At 36.7% G+C, this 23,577-nt stretch overlaps 1 protein-coding gene across 9 annotated transcripts in view; it reads left to right on the forward strand.

Annotated features, from left to right (window-relative positions):
* Positions 1–23,577, forward strand: part of VPS13B (vacuolar protein sorting 13 homolog B) — an 867,799-nt gene that overhangs the window by 11,771 nt on the left and 832,451 nt on the right. For all 9 annotated transcript variants that reach the window (XR_004959842.1, XR_004959841.1, XM_036263824.1 and 6 more), the window contains exon 3: positions 7,030–7,173. Coding sequence is in view for 7 of the 9 variants with exons in the window: in XM_036263824.1 (XP_036119717.1) it covers positions 7,030–7,173 (144 nt within the window). In the remaining 2 variants the exon portion in view is untranslated. The remainder of the gene's footprint in view (positions 1–7,029; positions 7,174–23,577) is intronic.

Genomic DNA, 23,577 nt, shown 5'->3' on the forward strand with positions numbered 1-23,577 from the left:
GCACCCCCCACCCCACCCCCCCTCCACCCTGTCCCCGGCTTAGTTGTCCATGTCCATTGGTCATGCATACATGCATATAAGTTCTGAGGTTTATCTCTTCCCACCCCCCCACCCCCCATCCCCTCTTCTGAGGGATGTCAGTCTGTGCTTTACTTCCATGTATCTGGGTCTACCGTATTCCTCAGACTGTTATGTTCATTATATTCCGTATATAAGTGAGATCATGTGGTATTTGTCTTTTTCTGCTTGGCTTGTTTCACTTAGGATAATACTTTCCAGGTCCCTCCATGTCGTCTCAAAGGATAAGAGATCTTTCTTTCTTACCGCTGCATAGTACTCCATTGTGTATATGTACCACAGCTTTTTTATCCATTCGTCTACTGGTGGACACTTGGGCTGTTTCCAGATCTTAGCTATTGTAAATAGTGCTGCTATGAACATGGGGGTACATATATTCTTCCTGATTGGTGTTTCAGGCTTCTTAGGGTATATTCCCAGCAGTGGGATCACTGGGTCAAATGGAAGTTCAATTTTTAATTTTTTGAGGTAGCACCATATTGTTTTCCATAGCGGCTGCACCAGTCTGCATTCCCACCAGCAGTGTATTAGAGTCCCCTTTTCTCCACACCCTCGCCAACACTTGTTGTTTGATGATTTGTTGATGGCGGCCATTCTGACAGGTGTGAGGTGATACCTCATTGTTGTTTTAATTTGCATCTCTCTGATGATTAGTGATGTTGAGCATTTCTTCATATGTCTCTTGGCCATTTATATGTCCTGTTTGGAGAGGTGTCTATTCAGCTCCTCTGCCCATTTTTTAATTAGGTTCTTTGTCTTCCTTTTGTGGAGTTGTAGGAGCACTCTATATATATTGGAAATTAACCCCTTATCTGATACATCATTGGCAATGATGTTCTCCCATACAGTGGGTTGCCTTTCCATTTTGATGATTGTTTCTTTTGCTGTGCAGAAGCTTTTTAGTTTGATGTAGTCCCATGTGTTCATTTTCTCCTTTATTTCTGTTGCCTTAGGTGATGTATCAGTGAAAATTCTGCTGGGTATGATGTCCGAAATTTTGTTGCCTACATTTTTTTCTAGAATTTTTATGGATTCACGGGTCACATTTAAGTCTTTTATCCATTTTGAGTTTATTTTTGTGTATGGTGTAAGTTGATGGTCTAGTTTATTTTAAAAAAATGTCTGATCTGTTGTGATATCTTTTTATTCCTAATACTGGTAATTTGTATTTTCTTCATCAATATTGCTTGGTTTTATTAACTTCATTAATGTTTGCAAAGAATCAACTTTGTTAATGTTTCTTTTGTTTGTCATGTATTTTTACTCTTATTATTATTTCTTTCCTTCCACTTCTTTGGATTTGCTTTGCTACTTTTCCTTTTTCCTGATTTCTGAGATGGTAACTTAGGTCATTGATATTTTTCAATCTTTTTCTACTCAAATATATATATTTAATGCTATAAATTTCTTTCTAACAAACTATTCAGCTCTATCACACAGAATTTTATGTTGTCTTTTCATTATTATTCAGTTTGAAAAATTTTTTATTTTTTAATCCTCACCTGAGGATATTTTCCCATTTATCTTCAGATAGAGTGGGAAGGGGGGAAAGAGAGAGAGAGAAAGAAAAAGGGAGAGAAAGAAAAACATCGATGTGCGAGAGACACACATGCATGCCTCCTGCATGACCCTCACCAGGGCAGAGGATGAACTGCAACTGAAGTATGTACCCTTGACCGGAATTGAACCTGCGACTCTTTGGGCCAATGCTCTAACTGCTGAACCAAACTGGACAGGGCTCATGATTATTTTTGAATCTGTTTCTTTTTTCACTTTTTGCTTTATGTATCTTGAGACTCTGTTGCAATGCTCATATATGTTTATAGTTCTTTTGTGAATTGTCCTTTCTATTATAAAGCATCCCCTTTTGTCTTTATTTTTATTTTTTTTTATTTTTTTCAAATCTTTATTGTTGGATGTAAAATGTATTACAGATGTTCCACATTTTTCCCCCATTGACCCCCACCTCCCCACTTCCGCCCCCCTTCCACCTTTTCCCTCACTATTGTCTGTGTCCATTGGTTATGCATATAAGTACTTTGGTTTATTTATTCCCACCCCCCCAACCCCTTTCCCTTTGAGGTTTGTCAGTCTAGCAATGAATTTGTGCTTCTTAATCCCTTCACCTTTTTCACCCATTCCCCCAACCCCCTCCCAATTGGCAAACAAAAAATGTTCTCTGTATCTATGAGAATGTTTCTGTTCTACTTGTTCATTTTGTTTGTAGATTCCATTGTTGATAGATGTGTATACATTGCCGTTTTGTTTGTTCATACATTTTATCTTTTTCTTCAAAAAGACCCTTCATCATTTCATATAATAACGGTTTGGTAGTGATGAACTCCTTTAACTTTTTCTTGTCTGGGAAAGTTTTTATATGTCCATCGATTCTAAATGACAGCTTTGTAGGAGAGAGTAATCTTGGTTATAGGTTCTTGGTTTTCATCACTCTGCAGGCCAGAAGGGAGTGGCAAGAAATATCCAAAGTTTCTTTTGAGAAATCAGCTGACAGCCGAATGGGAACTCCCTTGTAGGTAACTAGCTGCCTTTCTCTTGCTGCTTTTAAGATTCTCTCTTTGTCTTGAACCTTTTGCATTTTGATGATGATGTGTCTTGGTGTGGGCCTCTTGAGGTTCATCTTGTTTGGGACTCTCTGTGCTTCCTGGACTTGTATGTCTGTTTCCTTCACCAAGTTAGGAAAGTTTTCTGCCATTATTGTTTCAAACAGGTTTTCGATTTCTTGTTCTCGCTCTTCTCCTTCTGGCACCCCCAAGATGCGAATGTTGGCACGCTTGAAGTTGTCCCAGAGGCTCCTTACACTATCCTCATTTTTTTGGATTCTTTTTTCTTTTTGCTGTTCTGATTGGGCATTTTTGCTTCCTTATATTCCAAATCGATGGTTTGCTCCTTGGATTTACATACTCTATTATTGAAGCTGTGTAAATTACTCTTTATTTCAGTTAATGCCTCTTTCAATTCTAACTGTGTATCCATGATTTCTAACTGGTCCTTTTTTATGCTCTTGAGGCCCTCCCTAAGTTCACTGAGGTTCTCACTAAGTTCACTGAGCATCCTTATAAGCAGTATTTTGAACTCAGTATCTGTTAGGTTGCTTATCTCCATTTCGCTTAGTTGTTTTATTGGGGTTTTGTTCTGTTTCATTTGGGACCTGTTTCTTTGTCTACTCATTTTGGCTGCCTCCCTGTGTTTGTTTCAGTGTATTACTTAATGAGAGGTATGGGGCTCGCTGAGACCAGATGCTGCTTGTTTGACAGAATTTAGGAAAAACCTGAAGCAGGATCCGACAGGCCAATCCTATGGTTAAGCAAGTGGCAACAGCTTGGGTGGGCTTGAAAGTTGTGTGGGGCGGGGCCTCAGGGAGTCAGCAGGGCGGGGCTACCAGTGAGAGTCTGGTTGCTGGAGTCCCAGATATGGCGACTGTCTGCCGCCCCCAGGAAGGGCTCACCAAAGGAACAAAGGCCTCTTACAGCACGTTTGTCCCCGAGAAAGCCCCCTCTCCAGCCCTTGCTCTAGTGCCAAACAGCTCAGTATGTCTCTTCCCTGTATGTCTCTGGTGCCCCTCTAGGTGCCTCCCCTCCAAGCTTAGAGGGAGAGAGTCCGATAAAGTCCGTGCGCGGGACCTTTAGGGAGCTGCCTGGGGCTCTAGCCGCTTCAGCCTCCCTGAGCCTCAGTTCCCGCTGGTTTTCCAGCCAGAAGTGATGGGAACTCTCTTCCTGGCACTGGAACCCTGAGCGGGGCACCTGGTGTGGGACGGGGACCCCTCAGTCCTCAGGAAGGACCTTCTCAGCCGCGGGAGCCCCCTGATTTTTATCCGCCACACTTGGGTGTGGGACCAGCCCTTTGTGCCGCCTCCGCCCTTCCTACCAGTCTGGATGTGGCTGCTGCTTTAATTCCGTAGTTGTAGGATTTCCATTCAGCTTGATTTCAGGCAGTTTTGAATGACGGTTGTTCTGTAGTTTAGTTGTAACTTTGATGTGGTTTTGGGAGGACTCCATACCGCGTTTACCTACGCCACCATCTTGACCGGAAGTCCCCTTTTGTCTTTAGTAACATTTTTTTCTAAATTGTATTTTGTCTGATAATAATGTAATGCTCCAGCGCTCTAATCTTATTGTTTGTATGATACATCCATTTTTATCTTCAAGCTATTTGTATTTTTGAATCTAAAGTATGTTTCTTGTAGAGAGCATGTAGTTGGATTTTCATTTTTAAAATTTATTCTGACATTTTTTGCTTTTGATTGGAGTATTTAATCCATTCATGCTTAATGTTTTTATTCATATGTTTGGATTTATGCCTATATTTTGCTATTTTTCAATGTGTGTCATGTTTTTTTTTTCCCTCTCATAATCCTTTACCTTATTTTATATCAAGTAGATATTTTCTAATGTTTTATTTAATTTCTTTTGTTGATTTACATATTGTTTTTGAGAAATGTTCGTTCAAGTCCTTTACTTATTTTGGAATTGGAAAATTTTTGTTGTTGTTTAGTTGTAGTTCTCTTATATTCTAGATTCCTGTCAAATATATAGTTTGCAAATATCTCTTCCCATTCTGTAGGTTGCCTTTTCATTCTGTTGAGTTTTTTTGTTTTCTGTGTGGAATTTTTTATTTTTGATGTAGTCCTATTTGCCTCTTTTTGTTGTCTGTTATGTTATTGTTTGAAGTATCCCTTTATTTCGTGTTAGAATATTTTGTAATAGCTTACCCAGAATTATATGTTTGAGAGCTATTCAACTCTTAAATTCTTTGGTACTAATGTCCTTTGTATAGTCATAGTTGTTCTGGCTTTAGGGATCCCTTTTTCACAATGTATTTCTGAATTGTTACAAATCAATAAAATATTTTTTAAGTTGTAGAATGTATTTTGAGAAGAAAAGGGATAGATAATTAACTCATTTGTGGTTATTTTAGCGATGATCTGTCTATTACCACAATCAACATTTGTGTTTTGCCTTTTTTAAGGCGTGTATGTGTTCTTGTTTGTTTATTACAATAAGTCTGTGATGAGGAAATGGTACAATTTTGCTTATAGTCAGATGATTAATAAGTGTTGCACTTCAGTTGGATTTCCCACAATGGCAATGTGGTTCAAAATTCCATGTTCTAATATAGAATGCTGCCTCTTGTGTTAGTGGTTGGTTAGTAGCTCAGGTTATTACTAGCATTCTGATGATACTAAGGTCTTGAATTTGATTCAGGTGTCTTTTAAGTTTCCCTGAGAAAATTCAGTTTGGCCCATAGACTTCAACTTGGGTAGCCATTTCACAAATGTCTCACTGTTACACAGATCAGGGAGTCATAAAAGTGGAAATATTATTGGCTCATTGTCCAGATACATGAATTTGAGAAGCATTCAGTGCTGATATTGGAAGTGTAGATGTAGTGTAATTGTGGTTAAAAGAGCAAGGGCTTGGCATCATATTTTCCAGTTTTCTGTCCTGGCTTTCCTAGATAAACCAGGGAAGATACTTGACCTTTCCATGCTTCATTTTCTTCATTTGTATTTACCTTTTGGGGTTCTTATAAGGATTAAATAGTTGCAGGCAGGTAAAGTTCTTAGAACCTTGCCTGACACAGAATAAGTACTCAGTAAATATTGTTTTCATTATGGACACAAAACAAAATTTAATCTGTGCAGTTGATTAATGCTTGAAATTATTACTTTAAAATGAATGTAACAATAAGAAATGTTTTAAATTTGTGACAGTCGATTAGAATAGTCGAAATAGATTTTTAGTATTCTGTCTTTTTTTTTTTTTTTTTTTATCCTCACCCGAGGACACCTTTCCATTTTTTGTTCAGGTAGAGTGGGAGGGAGAGAGAGGAAGAGAGAGAGAGGGAAACATCGACGTGAAGGGACACATCGAGTGGCTGCCACCCGCACGACCAACCAGGGCCGGGGACAAACTGCAACCGAGGTACGTGCCCTTAGCGGGAACCGAACCCGGGTCTCTCCGGACCACAGGCCGACGCTCTAACCGCTGAGCCAAACCGGCCAGGGCTTAGTATTCTGTCTTTTAAAAAACTTGTGGAAACATACATTAAGGCCCACAATTTGTAATAATAATAATACTAGTTAGCATCTTTGTTATCGTTAATCCTTACTCAAGTATATTCTTTTCAATGATTTTTTTTTTTTTTTTTAGAGTGGGAGGAAAGGAGGGAGGGAGGGAGAGAGAGAGAGAAAGAAAACATCGATGTGAGAGAGACTCATCAATTGGTTGCCTTCTGCATATGCCTCTACTGGGGCCAGGGATTGAACCTGCAACCCAGGTATGTGCCCTTCACCGGGAATCTTACCCATGATCCTTTGGTGCAAGGGCTGATGCTTTAACCGCTGAGCAACACCAGCCAGGGCATAGTTAGCATCTCAATAATTAGAACACAGTGTTCTAATAACTTTATACAAATGAATTAGTTTAATTCTCAAAGATACCATCTATTTTTATCCAAACTTTACAGATAAAGAAACTGAGGCATAGGTAGGTACATTAAACAAGTTGCCCACTCTATTTCAACTCCCCTTTCAACTTGCCTTATAATGCTGTGCTACTTGGCGACATATTTTTAGGTGGGGATTTTAAACAATATACCATTGCAGTTATCTCAGGTACTGCTGCTATCTACTTCAGTGACTGCTACCACTACTATCACTCCATAGCCTTTGTCATGTACTCGGTATTTTATATTATTTCCATTCATCAGAGTAAAGAAACTCAGGCCTAGACAGGTTAAATAGTTTGTTAAATGTGATTTGCACAATTGGTTTTTGTGGTTTAATAAGTTATTGATGCTACTTTTTGAGGAATAGTAATTGCCAAATTGTTTTTGTGTTGGAAATTTTATTTTATTTTGAAGTAATGTGAATATTAGAATGAAAAAATATTAAGCACTTACTAACTTTTATTTAATATTTTGTGTTTTAAGGAATTGAAATTACCATTTACTTTTTTAAGTGGGCATATTCACGAATTGAGGATTCATGTACCATGGACAAAACTGGGTTCGGAACCAGTGGTAATCACCATCAACACAATGGAATGTATTTTGAAACTTAAAGATGGAATGCAGGTATAAAATTATTGTTTGTTTATATTAACCAGTTTTATAATTAATGTTTGATACTTCTTTAACTTTTGGGATATGTCAGCTTTTACATAAATAGATGTTAGCTTATATACTTATTATTTTTTATATACCTGTTAAAGTAACATAATTAATTGCAAAATGATGTTTTTAAATTTGGGTAAAATATTCTAAGGGATATTTTTATACTAATTTCACTTAATCTTATCATATCCCTAATAGGTATCATGTAGATTGCTTATTACCTATATCCACTAGAAGTGGGGCTTGATTGTGTCCAATTTTCAGGTGAAGAATTTTGAATTTTTGCAAAGTAACTGCATGATTTTTTATTTATATCACATTTCTGAATGAGGTGAAAATCTCAAGTTATTTTTGGGAAGATAAAAATGTGTTGAATTTGCCTTTATATACCAAATTTCATTGTTGTGTGAAGTTTTGGTATCAGAAACTGATTCTTTTCTGACTTATTTATTTATTTTTTGACCCATTTTATATTTCTTTTTTTTTTTTTTTTAATCCTCACCTGAGGATATTTTTCCATTTTTCGTACAGATAGAGTGGGAGGGAGAGAGAGAGAGAGAAACATCGATGTGAAGGGACACATCGAGTGGCTGCCACCCGCACGACCAGCCAGGGCCGGGGACAAACTGCAACCGAAGTACGTGCCCTTAGCGGGAACCGAACCCGGGTCTCTCCGGACCACAGGCCGACGCTCTAACCGCTGAGCCAAACTGGCCAGGGCCCATTTTATATTTCTTTTTAGTGTTTTATTATAAAGGTATAATATTGATTTTAAGGAATTTCTTCCAAAAATTTTCTAATCTAGAAAGCAAATACATCTAGACAGAAGCATAATTGTGATAAATTTTTTCACTTTCATTTGCAGAAAAGTAGTGTCTCTGTCATCCTTTTTAGGACTTTTCCTTAACTCACATTTAACTTTTCAGTTTTGGGGAAGGCTTTCTGGAACAAATTAATGGAAGAGAATTAATAAATTGACTATGTTCATAAGTACCTTAAAGTAATTTTAGTGTATCCTAAGTATAACTGAAATCTCTGTGAAATTAGTTAAGATTATTTATGAATTATTAAAATCATATTCTAATTTAAGTAGATTCTTTGAGTGTCATCAATTAACTGGACTGAAATCTCTTTTTTCTTTTATGAAATCCTTGATTCAAAACCTGAATTATACAATTTAACTTAACTAATATAGATCCTGGAAGTAAGTAGACCAATTCTATATATTCCCATGAAGATTTCTTTTGTGAGCTTTAAATATTTGGGAAATTGTTTTAGAAATTTGTAGACAGGCCTTGGTGTGGTTCAGTGGTTAGAGCGTTGTCCTGGTCAAGGGCATGTACCTGGGTTGCAGGATCGATCCCCGGCCCCCCATCAGGGCACATGCAGGAAGCAACCAATTGATGTTTTTCTCTCACACTGATGTTTTTCTCTTCCGCTCTCCCTCTCCCCCTGTTTCTCTGTCTCTCCCTCTCCCTCCTCCCTTCCACTGTCTCTGAAAATCAATGGAAAAAATATCCTCTGGTGAGGATTAAAAAATCTGTAGATAGTTATATTGCAACAAAGTTTTATTTTACATTTATATTTGGTAATACTTAAGTGGTTCTTAGTCATCATCTGTCTTTGGAATTTAATTTTTTAAAAAAAATCTGGACTTGGTTATGCCACCCATACAGTGCTTCATATTATGGGGGAAAAAATCCAGACACTAAGTATTTTTTCAATGGGTAGGTGGAAGTTTCAAGGCCAGATGTCCCATAAGAAACACATTTTAGAAAAGGCAAATTACAACTAATTATAGAGGCTGCAGAAAAAGATTTGTAACACATGACTTAGTGCCACCTAGAACTAATAGTTGATATTGGACCATGCAGATGGCTACTGCAGGAATGATCCAGATTTCCTGCTTGCATGGTATTTGAGACTTGAATTTTGTGGTGTGTATAGCAAAAGGTCAAAGTGTCGTGATTGTAAACCACTCTCACAACAAGCATTTTTTGCAGATGTTTAAAATCTTGAGGTAGAAAGGATTTGTGAGAATCGCAGCTGACATTTGGACAAATTATTCGGCAGTGTAGACCCCTGGAGAGTAATACTTGGGTTTATGCTAGTGATTAGAATTAAATTTTCAGTAAAAACATTACAGATGAAACACATTTTAAAACAGTTCATTTGCCTATTTGAAACCTTTATTAATAAAATAGGAAATTAAGTTAAAAATTATACATTACTAGTAAAACTGAATAAATTATTTCAATTTATTATATTATAGAATTACAATGAAGAAAAGGCTTGTTTGCTAAATAAAATTAGTGTGGCATGGTAGGTTAAATGAAGGGGCCTTTTAGAGTTACGGATATTAATTTGTTAAAGTAATATTATTAATATATGAGAATGTAATAAAATACAGTTTAAAAGTTAGAATTCTGAGGTTTAATTCAGAAAAGATCATTACAAAAATATAATATTGCAAAATGCCTTGATAAGAAAGCACATCTATTTTGTAAAGTTTAATTCTACCAATATTAGTAGATTTCCTACTTTTCAATGCACTTCGGAAGTATTGTTAAGATTATTATATTACTTTTTCCACAAAAGACGGAGATTTATAATGATTTAAGTGTGACTCTAGTGATGATAATTATAATGTACTGCCTTGACATATCTTCGTAATTAGTTTTAATTATAGAGAAGTTTTTCATTGAGAAGGTGACCAAGTTGTGTTAGGTAAAATAAAGGTCACCTTGATGTTCACTCTGAATTATTTTCAGTATATTGATATTTCACTCAGAAAATATTTATTACCTTTTTGCTATTGACTCTGAGAGACATATCTGTTGTCAGTTCATACCCACCTTTAGATTCTGCAGATTTTGTTAATTTTGAACTTTTTTTCTTTTCCTTCTTTGGAATTCAGATACAGAATTTGATTCATGACACCATGACATATCGTCAGTGGTACAAATCTGACTTGTTTGTTTATTTAGCTAGTTTAGTCGGCATTAGTCTAATTAATACTTGTAGACTCAGCGCACCCCTCAAGAATGAAAACATTACCAGTAACTTACATTTAACTTTGTGCTCCTCTCCTATCGCATATTCTTGTTTGTTCAGCCTCTGTGAGTCTCATGTGTAAAATAGGACAAGACTTGCTACAAAATTCTTTTATTCCATGATTGTATATTCTTTCTCTTCTGTGTTAATAAGTTTTGCAGAAAGCTTCTTCAACTTAGAGAGTAGTAAACTTTTTTAAAGAAGTACTTATTCTGGTCTTTGTACCACCTAAAAAGTCAACTTTTAAAATCTTTCGACCTAATAAATGTAATTATTTGCAAAACTGTTTATAGAAGTAATACTTATTACTCATAAAACACTTTTAAAAATCTTTTGAACCTAAACCAGAACTTTAAAATACCATTAAAAACTTGAGATAAAGATCCAAGCTTTTTGTTAATGTATGTGCTTTTAAGCCCTGGTTAGTGCTTAAAGTTATAGGACAATCTTGCCTGAACTCCTTCCTTACATGTTTTGGTGGTATGAAAATCTGTTATTGGCTTGTATGATCTCTCAAAGGAAAGAGAAGCATCATAGCCAGTCATTGAAGATTGAGCTGGAGGAAGCGGTAGTAGGGCTATTAACAATATTTTGTGGATCTTTTTTAAAGAAAAAACCATTTTAGTTCTCTTAATGAGACTGCATTAATATGATTGACTATTACTGTAGTTTAATGTGTCCCTTCAAATTCATATGTTGAAATCCTAACTCTGAGCGCTTGTGAATGGGATTAGTGCCTTATAAAAGGCTCCAGAGAGATCCCTAATTCCTTCTGTCATGTGAAGACACAGTGAAAAGGTGCTATCTATGAACCAACCAGAGAACCCTCACCAGACCATGTTGTCACCTTTGATCTTGGACTTCCTGGCCTCCAGAACTGAAATAAATTTCTGTTGTTTATAAGCTACTCCATCTGTGGTATTCTTTTATAGCAACCCAAACGGACTAAGATAGCTACCTTTCCAGAAATTCAGATGTGGCTCAGAAATGCTGACTTAGGCTGTGGAATTTATTGTACTGTTAATAATTCCATCTCTTCCACTGCTACAGTTAATGATGGTGGTGATGATAATAGCAGATAAAAGTCTAGATTCTGTCTATAGCTTTCTTATATAAACAGTGTAAAATAGAGTTCCCTGTAAATTATGGGTACTTTCTTCACTTCTACTAAGGAATCACTTTATATTGTGAAGGGGATGAGTACTCTGGTACTTTTTTCTGTATAATAGCTCAGAAAAGCTACATAATTATTAATAACATTAATTATAATAATTTTCCATCTTTTTTTTTTTTTTTTATCCTCACCCGAGGACACTTTTTCGTTTTTTGCTCAGATAGAGTGGGAGGGAGAGAGAGGAGGAGAGAGAGAGAGAAACATCGACGTGAAGGGACACATCAAGTGGCTGCCACCCGCACGACCAACCAGGGCCGGGGACAAACTGCAGCCGAGGTACGTGCCCTTAGCGGGAACTGAACCCGGGTCTCTCTGGACCACAGGCCGACGCTCTAACCGCTGAGCCAAATCGGCCAGGGCAATTTTCCATCATTTTGATGTAATGGAAGAATGTCTTAGATGGAGTGTGTGGCTAAATTCCACCATTGGTTATATCTGCTGTCTATAAATTTTGAGCCTTGGGTTTGAGTTTTTGTTTCTGATGTTATAAGTACAATGATGAAACAGAGTTGGCAAGTGGGACATCTGACCTTTATTGTAAAGAAAGTGAATGGAGGATTTAGCAGAGGATGAGCTAGAAATGTCAAGAGTGTTTGGTAGTGGGCCAGATAGAAGAGTGAAGAGATTGTGCAATATCAAAACCAAGTAACATATAGTAGTAGAGGAGGCACAGTAGTGGCTCTAAATGTCCCTTTACTACCTCAGCTGAGAGAATAATAACCACGTCACAATTTCTATATGATATAATATTATATGCTTTGGTGAAGAAGTTTTAAATTTATTAATCTGATCCTGAAGTTCATTGTACTTAATGGATTTGTACCAAAGTTTAGTCAGGTGCAGCGAGCTTTAAGGTGATTCAGAACCCTGTTCTGATTTTACTGTATATCTCGAATCTTCCAAAATATACTTAACTTTAAAAATATCTGATATTTCTTTTACATCTGTTTAGAGATGTTGTTTGAAAAAATAGATGCTTTTGAATGAAACATTTTATTTCCTTAAGTATATGTTTTTTTGTTTATAGGTTATGTTTCTTTTTAAATTTATTTTTATTTTTTCCAGCTTTATTGAAGTATAATTGACAAATTTTGTATATATTTAAAGTGAACAGTGTGATGATTTGATATAAGTACATATTGTGAAAGGATTTATGCCATCAAATTGATTTACATCACTTCATAGTTACCTTTTTATCTTTCATTTTGCTGAGAATCTACCCTCAGCACGTTCCAAATATACAAATACAGTATTATTAACTATAGTTACCATTCTGTACATTGGATCCTCGGAACTTGTCTTACAAGTGAGAGTTTGTCCTGTTTGACCAACATTGCCTATTTTCCCTAGGCCCAGGCAACCACTATTCTACTCTTTGTTTCTGAGTTTGACTTTTTTTTTTTTAAGATTTTACACGTAAGAATTTTGATATGATAAGATAAGAATTTTTCTTGGCCTATTTCACTTAGCATGATGCTTTCCAGGTTCATCTATGTTTTGACAAATGGCAGAATTCCTTTATTGCGTGCTATACTAAAAATACTGATGTGCCCTGGACAGTTTGGCTTAGCAGTCAGAGCATCAGCCCGTGGACCAAAGAGTCCTGGGTTCAATTTCCGCTAAGGGTGCATACCTCGGTTGCAGTTTGTCCCTGACCCCTGTTGGGGTCTTGTGAGTGGCAGCCAGTCAGTGTGTCTCTCTCACATCAATGTTTCTTTCTTTCTCTTCCCCCTTCTCTCCCTCCCACTCTATCTGAAGATAAATGCAAAAATAAATGTCCTTGGGTGAGGATAAAAAAAATACTGACAATATAGTGGCACATGAGAGAGTCAAACCTTTCCGTCCTTTTGAATGTTTTAAGGAAAAATCAATATATTTTGAGCGGTTTATGATTTTTAATTTTAGTATAGAATATTTGTAGTCTTAGAACTTTCCCAGGGTAAAATATTTTGTTTTAGATTTAGGTTTGTTTTTGAGCTGAAGTAACTGATTCAAAACCTTATTGGAAAGGAAATAAAAAGCCAAAACCATAAACAGATAACTTGTAGGTGGATGAATACGAAGATAAATTTGTTTCAAACTGTATTATGTGCTTTAAAAGTTTGCGAATAGAAGAAATCATTGTTTCTGGAACTTCTACCTGGGTCTTCAGCTTCCCAATCAGAAGTGGAAAGAGGGCTAGCTGGTTGGAAGCTAACATTGTTACAAAGACCTGCTTCTTTTATTTGTTTTTTTCCTCACCTGAGGATATTTTTCTACTTATTATCAGATAGAGTGGGAGGGAGGGAGAAAGAAACATTGATGTGATAGAGCCACATCGACTGGTTGCCTCCCGCATGACCTGACGAGGGCCAGGGATGAACCACAACCGAGATACATGCCCTTGACCGAAATCAAACCTGCGACTCATTGGTCTGCAGGCCGATGCTCTAATTGCTGAGCCAAACCGGCCAAGGCAAGACCTGTTTCTTTTAAAAAGACACATGGATTTAAATCATAGAATCTTTGACTGTTTCATATATAACCACAATTTCAACCCATGTGTTGTGGCATACTGGTGTGCTGCAAGAATTTTTTTTTTTTTTTTAATCCTCACCCGAGGACATTTTTGCATTTATCTTCAGATAGAGTAGGAAGGAGCGAGGGGTGAAGAGAGAGAGAGAAACATGGACATGAGAGACATTCATGTCTCTTAACATGTCTCAAACATTCATCGACTAGTTGCCCACCCACATGACCCCAACCGGGCCAGGGACAAACTGCAACCAAGGTACATGTCCTTAGTGGGAACCGAACCCTGGACTCTCTGGTCTGTGGGCTGATGCCTCTAACTACTGAACCATACTGGCCAGGGCTGCTGCACGAATTTTTAAAACATTCAGTACCTGACTACTTAGTCAGGGGAGCTGCCCTCTTTTTCCTTAGTTTGTCAAGTAAAAAAATGACAACAGCCAACACAACAATAGCCATTTGGTGTGAAAGAATAAAAATTACACCTATTTTTTTTTTTGTTAGATTGGGAAAACATATTTTTGGGTGTGCCACAGAATTTTAGTAATTAGTTTATGTAGGCTATGAGATGAAAAAGGTTGAGAGAGCTGATGTATATGCTCGAAATTGAAGCACACAAAAACCAAACCTGGCATAGAGTGGGTTTTTGGTTAAATTTTTTTTTTTTTACTTAGAAAGTTTTAATTCTTGTTTGTCATGTTGAATGTTTTTGAGGGGTTTCTGTAATACTTGTTTTATCCTTAGAAAGATTTTTCTTTTTTTGAGCTGGGGTGTTTTTATTCTCCCATAGCTCTTCTATTTTTGGAAGATGAAAAGTCACATTTAGATTGAGACAAGTGAGGAAGTCTCAGTTTCATGAAGGACTTTCTAAGAATGTTATGAATCAGTTAAAATATGGGGTTGTAATAGAAATGCTGGTACAACCTTAATTATAGTGTTTATTGTTGTGAACACTATAATTTATATGTCTAAATACTGTGAACAGAATAGAAAATACTAGTTTGAGATTTTGCAGCTTGCTGATAGTTACAAGTTCTCTTGTGTCCTTCATTCTTTTTTTTTTTTTTTTTATCCTCACCCGAGGACATTTTTTCATTTTTTTGTTCAGGTAGAGTGGGAGGGAGAGAGAGGAACCGAGAGAGAGAGAGAGAAACATCGATGTGAAAGGAACACATCGAGTGGCTGCCACCCGCACAACCGACCAGGGCCGGGGACAAACTGCAACCGAGGTACATGCCCTTAGCGGGAACTGAACCCGGGTCTCTCAGGACCGCAGGCCGACGCTCTAACTGCTGGGCCAAACTGGCCAGGGCATGTCCTTCATTCTTGAAGAATCCTGGCATTAAAGATAATGAAGAGCACAGACTGCAGCTTCTAGTTTCCTTTTTATTCTGTTTGGTTCTCAAGTTCTATAGATTTCCTTTCAATTCGTGAAATGCAATGGTTCCCTAATTTTTTTTATTTTTTATTATTAGATACCGCTAATTTTATTTTTTCTTAAACTCGTTCATTTTGCCAAGATGTTTTTGAAACTTGCCTCTCTAGTATTTATACACTGTACTTACTGGGTCTACATTTGGACTAAGTTTTCTATAGACAGATTATAGTTGGGTTTTACTAGTCTGACAATTTCTGCCTGTTTGTTGGAGTATTTTAGATTATTTACATTTTCTGTAATTTTTAATATGGTTAAGTTTAATTCTAATGTCTTTTTATTTGTTTTCTATTTGTCCTAATTTTTGTTCCTTTCATTTCTCTTCATGCCTTTTTGGATTAGTTGAGTATATTTTGCCATTCCATTTTATCTTCATTATTGGTTTATTCCCTTATGCCTCTATTATATTAGTGGTTGTTTTGGGTTGACACTATGCATGTTTAACTTATCATTGTCTAATTTCATTTTACTTTTTTTTTTTTTAATCCTCACCCGAGGACATTTTTCCATCTTTTGTTCAGACAGAGTGGGAGGGAGAGAGAGGAAGAGAGAGAGAGAAACATCAACGTGAAAGGGACACATTGAGTGGCTGCCACCCACACTACCAATCAGAGCTGGGGACAAACTGCAACCGAGGTACGCTCCCCTAGCGGGAACCGAACCCGGGTCTCTCTGGACCGCAGGCCAACGCTCTAACCGCTGAGCCAAACCGGCCAGGGCTCATTGTCTAATTTCAAATGGCATACTATTTCATGGATAATATATTATCCTTTAGTATGCTTACAACAGTATGCTGCTTCTTCTTATCCCATCATTATTTATGCTCATATAGTTCTTAGTTCTGTATATGTTACAAACCTATAATATGTTGTTGTTATTATTATTTTGCTTTAACCTATTGATTTCCAAGAAATGAACAATCAGAAAGTATCTTTGTGTTTACCCACATAGTTATTTTTGGCACTGTCCATCCCTGCATGTAGACCAGGGTTATTATTTAGCAGCATTTTACTTCAGCTTGAAGATCATCCTTTAATATTTTTTGTGGCTTATTTCATCTTGTTACAATTTTTTTTCAGCCTTTGTTTGAAAAAGTCGTTGCTACTTTCTTTGCTTGAAAATTCTGATTTCTGAATTTAACCTTTGGGGTAATTCCTAGTATCTGCCTATTGCTAGAGCTTTTCTCATAGTAATTCTATCTAGTTTGTATTCAAAAGAAGTAGCAGGAGTTGGAATGAAAGATGGTCAACTGTTAGAGGATGAAAAGATGTTAGTGAGACAACAGGGATAGCTTAAAGTAACTGCTTTTACTTCAAAAATAAAATAGGTAGTTATTTTACCAGCAAAATGAGTTTATTTGGGAATAGCAGTATGCAGTATGGGACAAGCAAGCTATGGCAAACTATATGCAAGTCCAAAGAGACAAAGGGAAGGTTGGTTAGCTTGTTTGAGATTTTAAGAGAAAATTGGAGAGGGTTGTTTTGGACAAGAGTTCATTGGAGAAGAACAGAGTTCCAGGTTGTGGCTGTTTCTCATTGGCTGCAAGCTGTGGTTAGTGCATTGTTAATGTGGCAGGGAGGGATCTTCCTTCCTCTTCTTAAAAGCTAGAGGTGAGTTATGGGTAACCATGGACATAGACAGCAATGCTGGGGGTGGGGAGTGGCGGGATCAGGAGGAGGGTGTCAATGGGGAAAAAGAAACATCTGTAATAAATTAATAAAAAATAAAATATTCAAGTATAAAGCCCATAATTTGTAACAAAAAAAAAAAAAAAAAAGCTGGAGATGAATTCCCTAGGTGAAAAATGTTCTCCCTTGTCAACAATAATTCTTATCTTCCTCCTTCCTGTTTACTATGTAGGTGGCAAGGAGTGGTACATGTGCGGAAGCTCCTTCTTCGGTGATTTTTGACTCCTTTTTAAATGAGACTTTCTTCGTTTATTTTCATACTTTCTTTTCTGAACTCTTTTGACACTTTGTTAACAAACTAATGTTTATACAATATTTTCACTTTAGATGAGCTATTTATCGTCATGAACTTTATGATTCTCACTTGTTAAATGAGAATGGCAGTATCTTGTAGGATGTTTATGATGATTAGGAACAGTGATTAAAATAGAAAGTTTCTTGAATTGTTTGTACCAGTAATAATTAGTTGCTTAGAATATTATTTTACAGTGTAAGACTTACATTTATTTGCTTTAAAAATTTTTCTTTATAAATAATCAATGTTGAGGATTTTTTTCTTTTTCCACTGTTACCAACTTTTATCTCCTGCCCTGGGCACAGTATCCATAATATAGCAGGTGCTTTTCTCAACCATGCCCCACCTTCTGTACTATCTTCAGGCCCTTATTTATGTCTAGACTTAGTGGAATCTTTTCTTGTTTCAATTTATTTCATATCCACTTATTCTTTAACCCACAGTAATCTGGCTTCTTCCCTCATCACTCGAATATAACTACTCTTTCAAATTTCTGTGGCGACCTATTAGTATTGCTAGTATATCTTAACTTTTGGTTTTTAGTTTGAGATGATTATAAACACTCTAATATTCAAATTTATTATCTTTTTGGTGAAGAATTAAATTTGCCCACATTGGCGAAAGATGGAATAATTTTAAGGAGTGAATTTTGTTTGGTGTTGATGGTTATTTTGTGCCTCTGCATACACAGAGGTGTTAGTGATGATCAATACTTCTTAGTCGTGAGCCTAGACTTCAGGAAGAGTTCAACGTCTCCAACATTGCACTGTTTAGCTCTTATGAAATGTCTTACTGTTTGCCTCAACTAGTCTAAATGTAAACATCCCCCCAAATTAGATCTCATTCTCAACTTTAGTAGAACCATTATTTGCTTCAGAATTGCAATTGTTTTATAGGGAAGATAGAAAGTAGCATTGTTGAATATAAATAAAATATTTTAATATTTACAGTGGGAAAGGCAATGTCAAAAAGAGGGGGAAAACTATTAGGTAGTTTACATTAATAGAGGATTTTCATATGTATCAAAAAGAAAAGCTAATATGAATTGGATATACCATTAAGAAATAAATAAATGATTATTATTTTCTTATTTTCAGATGCAACAAAAGTAAACTAATAAAGAATTTGTGCTCTGAAAAATAAGTTTATTGTATATATATTTTAATTGTTTAATAGATAATACATTATAGTCATGTGCTGCATTAGGATGTTTGGTCAGTGATGGATCATATATACTATGGTGAGCCCATAAGATTATAACAGAGCTGAAATATTCCTATTGCCTAGTTATATTGTAGTGTAATGCATTACTCATATGTTTGTGGTGATGCAGGTGTAAAAAACCTACTGCCTGCCAGTTGTATAAAAGTAGAGCATATACAGTTATGTGCAGTACATAATATTTGATGATAATAAATGACTATGATACTGGTTTATGTGTTTTACTATACTGTATTTAGATTGTACTCTTTCTGTTTATAAAAAAATGTTAGCTACAAACAGTATGCGGTGTTATGACAAATAGCCTAGGTGTATAGTAGGCTATACCATCTAAGTTTGTGTAAGTGTACTCCATGATGATCGAATGATGAAGTCACCCAACAATGTATTTCTGACTGTTTCCCTTTCAATAAGTGGTTCATGACTGTTAAAGGGGTGGCTCTCTGTATGGAGCACCCCTATGCTTTTCCCTACCCCCTTCCTCAGGCGTTTTCCTTACCTCTGTCTTTCTCCTAATAAGCTCCAAGAGCCCTTCTTTTGCCTCTGCAGCTTGTTTCCTGAGCCCATTTCTTCTATGGCTCACTTCTACATCTGTGACTTTTTTTTTTTTAATCCTCACCTGAGGACATTTTTCCATTCTTTGTTCAGGTAGAGTGGGAGGGAGAGAGAGGAAGAGAGAGAGTGAGAAACATCGATGTGAAAGGGACACATCGAGTGGTTGCCACCCGCACGACCCAACCAGGGCCGGGGACAAACTGCAACCAAGGTACATGCCCTTAGTGGGAACCGAACCCGGGTCTCTCTGGACCACAGGCCGACACTCTAACCGCTGAGCCAAACCGGCCAGGGCTACATCTGTGACTTTTTAAATAAACCTTTTCATTAAAAAAACAGTTAAAGAGCCCTGGCCGGTTTGGCTCAGCGGTTGGAGCGTCAGCCTGCGGTCCTGAGAGGCCCGGGTTTGGTTCCCGCTGGGGGCATGTACCTCGGTTGCAGTTTGTCCCCGGCCGTGGTCGATTGTGCGGGTGGCAGCCACTCGATGTGTCCCTTTCACGTCGATGTTTTGCTCTCTCTCTCTGTTCCTCTCTCTCCCTCCCACTCTACCTGAACAAAAAATGTCCTCGGGTGAGGATAAAAAAAAAACCAGTTAAAGATATTTAGATATTTTCTTAACCATTGTTTAAAGTATCTGCAAATATAGGTGGACACTCAAGTATGGAGTAGATGTTAGAAAATTTCAGCTATAAAATAAATGCTTTAAGAAATTTGCTTATTAGTTCTAACAGTCTTTTTATTAATATGTTTGGCTTTTGTTTATTTGTTTATTTATTTATTTTATTTTTGTTACAGATATTTCTCCTTTTTTACCCCATTGACACCCTCCTCCCCATCCCCCCCGCCCCGTCCCCAGATTTGTTCTCCATGTCTATTGGTTATGTGTATATGCATATAAGTTCTGTGGTTTATTTCTTCCCTCCCCCCACAACCTCCTCTTCTGAGGGTTGTCAGTCTGTACCCTACTTCCATGTTTCTGGGTCTACCCTATTCCTCAGACTGTTATGTTCATTATATTCCGCAAATAAGTGAGATCACGTGGTATTTGTCTTTTTCTGCTTGGCTTGTTTCACTTAGGATAATACTTTCCAGGTCCCTCCATGTTGTCTCAAAGGATGAGATCTTTCTTTCTTACAGCTGCATAGTACTCCATTGTGTATATGTACCACTGCTTTTTATCCATTTGTCTACTGATAGACACTTGGGCTGTTTCCAGATCTTAGCAATTGTAAATAGTGCTGCTATGAACGTGGGGGTACATATATTCTTCCTGATTGGTATTTCAGGCTTTTTAGGGTATATTCCTAGAAGTGGGATCACTGGGTCAAATGGAAGTTCAATTTTTAATTTTTTGAGGTAACACCATATTGTTTTCCGTAGTGGCTGCACCAGTTTGCATTCCCACCAGCAAGGCTGGCACAATATTAGCAAATCAATAAATGTGATACACCACATAAACAAAATGAAGAATAAAAACCACATGATCATATCAATAGATGCTGAAAAAGCATTCGACAAAATACAGCATCCATTTCTGGTAAAAACACTCAGCAGTGTCGGAATAGAGGGATCATATTTCGTCATAATAAAGGCCATATATGAAAGACCTACAGCCAACATTATATTCAGTGGGCAGAAACTAAAAGCATTTCCCTTAAGAACAGGAGCAAGACAGGGATACCCATTTTCACCACTCTTATTTAATACAGTACTGGAAGTCTTAGCCACAGCAATCAGACAGGAAGAAAACATAAAAGGGATCCAAATTGGAAAGGAGGAAGTGAAACTGTCATTATTCACAAATGACATGATACTATACATAGAAAACCCCAAAGACTCCATCAGAAATGTGGTAGACTTAATAAATGAATTTGGCAAAGTAGTAGGATACAGAATTAACATCAAGAAATCGACGGCATTCTTATACACCAAAGATGAACTCCCAGAAAGAGAAACTGAAAAAACAATCCCATTTACCATTGTGGCAAAAATAAATATGAATATGTTTTTATTGATTTTATAGAGAGAGAGGGAGAGAGAGAAACATTGAACAATTGGCTGCCTCCTGCAAGCCCCCTACTGGGGATCAAACCTGAAACCTGGGCATGTGCTCTGACCAGGAATCAACCGATGACCTCTTGGAGCTTAGGATGATGCTCAATCAACTGAGACACTCTGGCCAGGGAAGAAATACTTTTTATTTAAGGGAAAAAGTAAACACTATGGCTCTTGAATTTTTTTCCTTTTTTAGCAACACACTCATGGTATTTATAGCCCATCTTCAGGAGGCAAAATCTCCTTTATAGCTAAAATGAAATGAATCATTATAATCTGAACACTCAAGAATTTATAAAAATTTTTTATACTTGCTAACATTGTTATAGTGTACAATTTAACACTTGTAATCTTTGTTTCAATTCTTTCAAATCTTTAAAATCTCAATGGGTTTTAATAGTACTATTGAGAATGTACTAATGGTACTATTGAGAAAATTCTGTGTTTACTGAAAATTTATCTGATATGCCTTCTTTTTTTTTGTCTTATCCTCTCCTGAGGACATTTTTCCGTTTTTTATTTAGATAGAGCTGGAGGGAGAGAGAGGAAGAGAGAGAGAGAAACATTGACGTGAAAGGGACACATTGAGTGGCCGCCACCTGCATGACCCAACCAGTGCCGGGGACAAACTGCAGCCGAGGTACATGCCCTTAGCGGAACCGAATCCGGGTCTCTGGACTGCAGGCTGATGCTCTAACTGCTGAGCCAAACCGGCCAGGGCATGCATTCTTTTTTTTTATATACTGAATATTTCCTGAGTTTTTAAAAAAATTATATGTGATTAGAAGATGTTCCTAGTCCCCTCTCCACACACTTATATATCTTTTTCCCAAGTTACTATTTGATTTTATTTCCTTTATCATGCTGGCCAGATTTGAACTCTTGTATGTTTAGAATATGCTGTTTTGATAATATGCAGCATTTACATATATTATTTCTTTCCAGAATTGTTTATATTTTTCTTTTCCTTTGGGCCTCTAGAATCTTCTTCAGCCTATTTTCTTATACTTGCTTTCCTTTCTCTTTGTAAATCTCTATTCGTTTATTAGAAATTAGTTAAAGGGATAATAGTAGAAAAGCCTTGTCTTCTTGGGAGTACTTTTGCCAAACAAAAAATTTGTACTCCCCACCCCCAGCTGTTTTATAGATTCCCTTATAATTTAAATATATTTGTGGTCTGTTTTTTTTGTCTTAAATAATGAGAACATGGGGTTATAAAGCAATATCAGGTAGAATTATTTATCTTGTACATGTTTATCTTGTTTATTTTGTACATATGGTTTACACCAGGAGTCATAAAATGATGACCCATGGGCCTATTGCCTGTTTTTGTAAATAAAGGTATTTTGAAACGTAGCCACTCTTAATTGTTTGATATTATCTCTGGCTGTTTTCATATTTCAGTGGGCAACGGCAGAACTGAGTAGCTGAGACAGAGTCTGTATGGCTTGAAGCCAAAACATTTATTGTCTGGTCTTTTACAGAAAAAGTTTGCCTACCCTGTTCTAGTGCAGTTTTTAAATGGTTTAAAATTGACATTTAATTTTATTAAAATAAAAATCATAAACGATAAAAACATGTTGTCTTCTCTAGATTGATTATGATAGGGATTTGCATGTTGGTGATTACTAAAAATTTAGAGAGCCTTTAGACATGTATGTTGAGGAATTGACATTTTCAGTGTGGACAGTATAGTTATTGTGAGTATTTATATTATCTTTGTGTAGAAATAGTTTAGAAAAGTAAAGTATTATTGAGTTAAATTACCAGATACCTTGATTAAGTAATACCCCAATAATTTGAACCTTTAAATAAATGAAGTCATTTCCTGTATTTAGAGACATGAAGAAAACAAGTTAATAATGAATGATTAGATATTAAATTATTAGACTAAATATGTGTGTGCATGTATATATGTGTTAGTTTTCATGTGTAGTTTTCATATGGCTAAGTATGTCTCCCTGTACTATTTGAATGGTCTTTCTTCCTCACTGATTTATAATGCCACCTTGGACATATTTTAAGTTTTCATATATATCTGGGTCTGTTTCTGGGCTCTCTTCTGTTCCATTGTTTTATTTGTTTAAATTAGTTATATAGTTCTGCCCTGGCCGGTTTGGCTCAAGTGGTTAGAGTGTCATCCCATGGACCAAAGGGTCGCAGATTCAATTCCTGGTCAAGGGTATGTGCCTGGGTTGCAGGTTTGATCCCTGGCAAGGTTGGGGTTGTGCGGGAGGCAACCAATCTATGTGTCTCTCTCACATCGATGTCTGTGTGTGTTTCTCTCCCCCCCATCCTTCGTCTCCCTCCCTTCCTCCCTTTCACTTTATCTAAAAATCAATGGAAAAATATCCTTGAGTGGGGATTAAAAAAAATT

Source organism: Molossus molossus, unplaced genomic scaffold (assembly GCF_014108415.1).
Source record: "Molossus molossus isolate mMolMol1 unplaced genomic scaffold, mMolMol1.p scaffold_m16_p_16, whole genome shotgun sequence".
In the NCBI taxonomy this organism is placed as follows: Eukaryota; Metazoa; Chordata; class Mammalia; order Chiroptera; family Molossidae; genus Molossus; species Molossus molossus.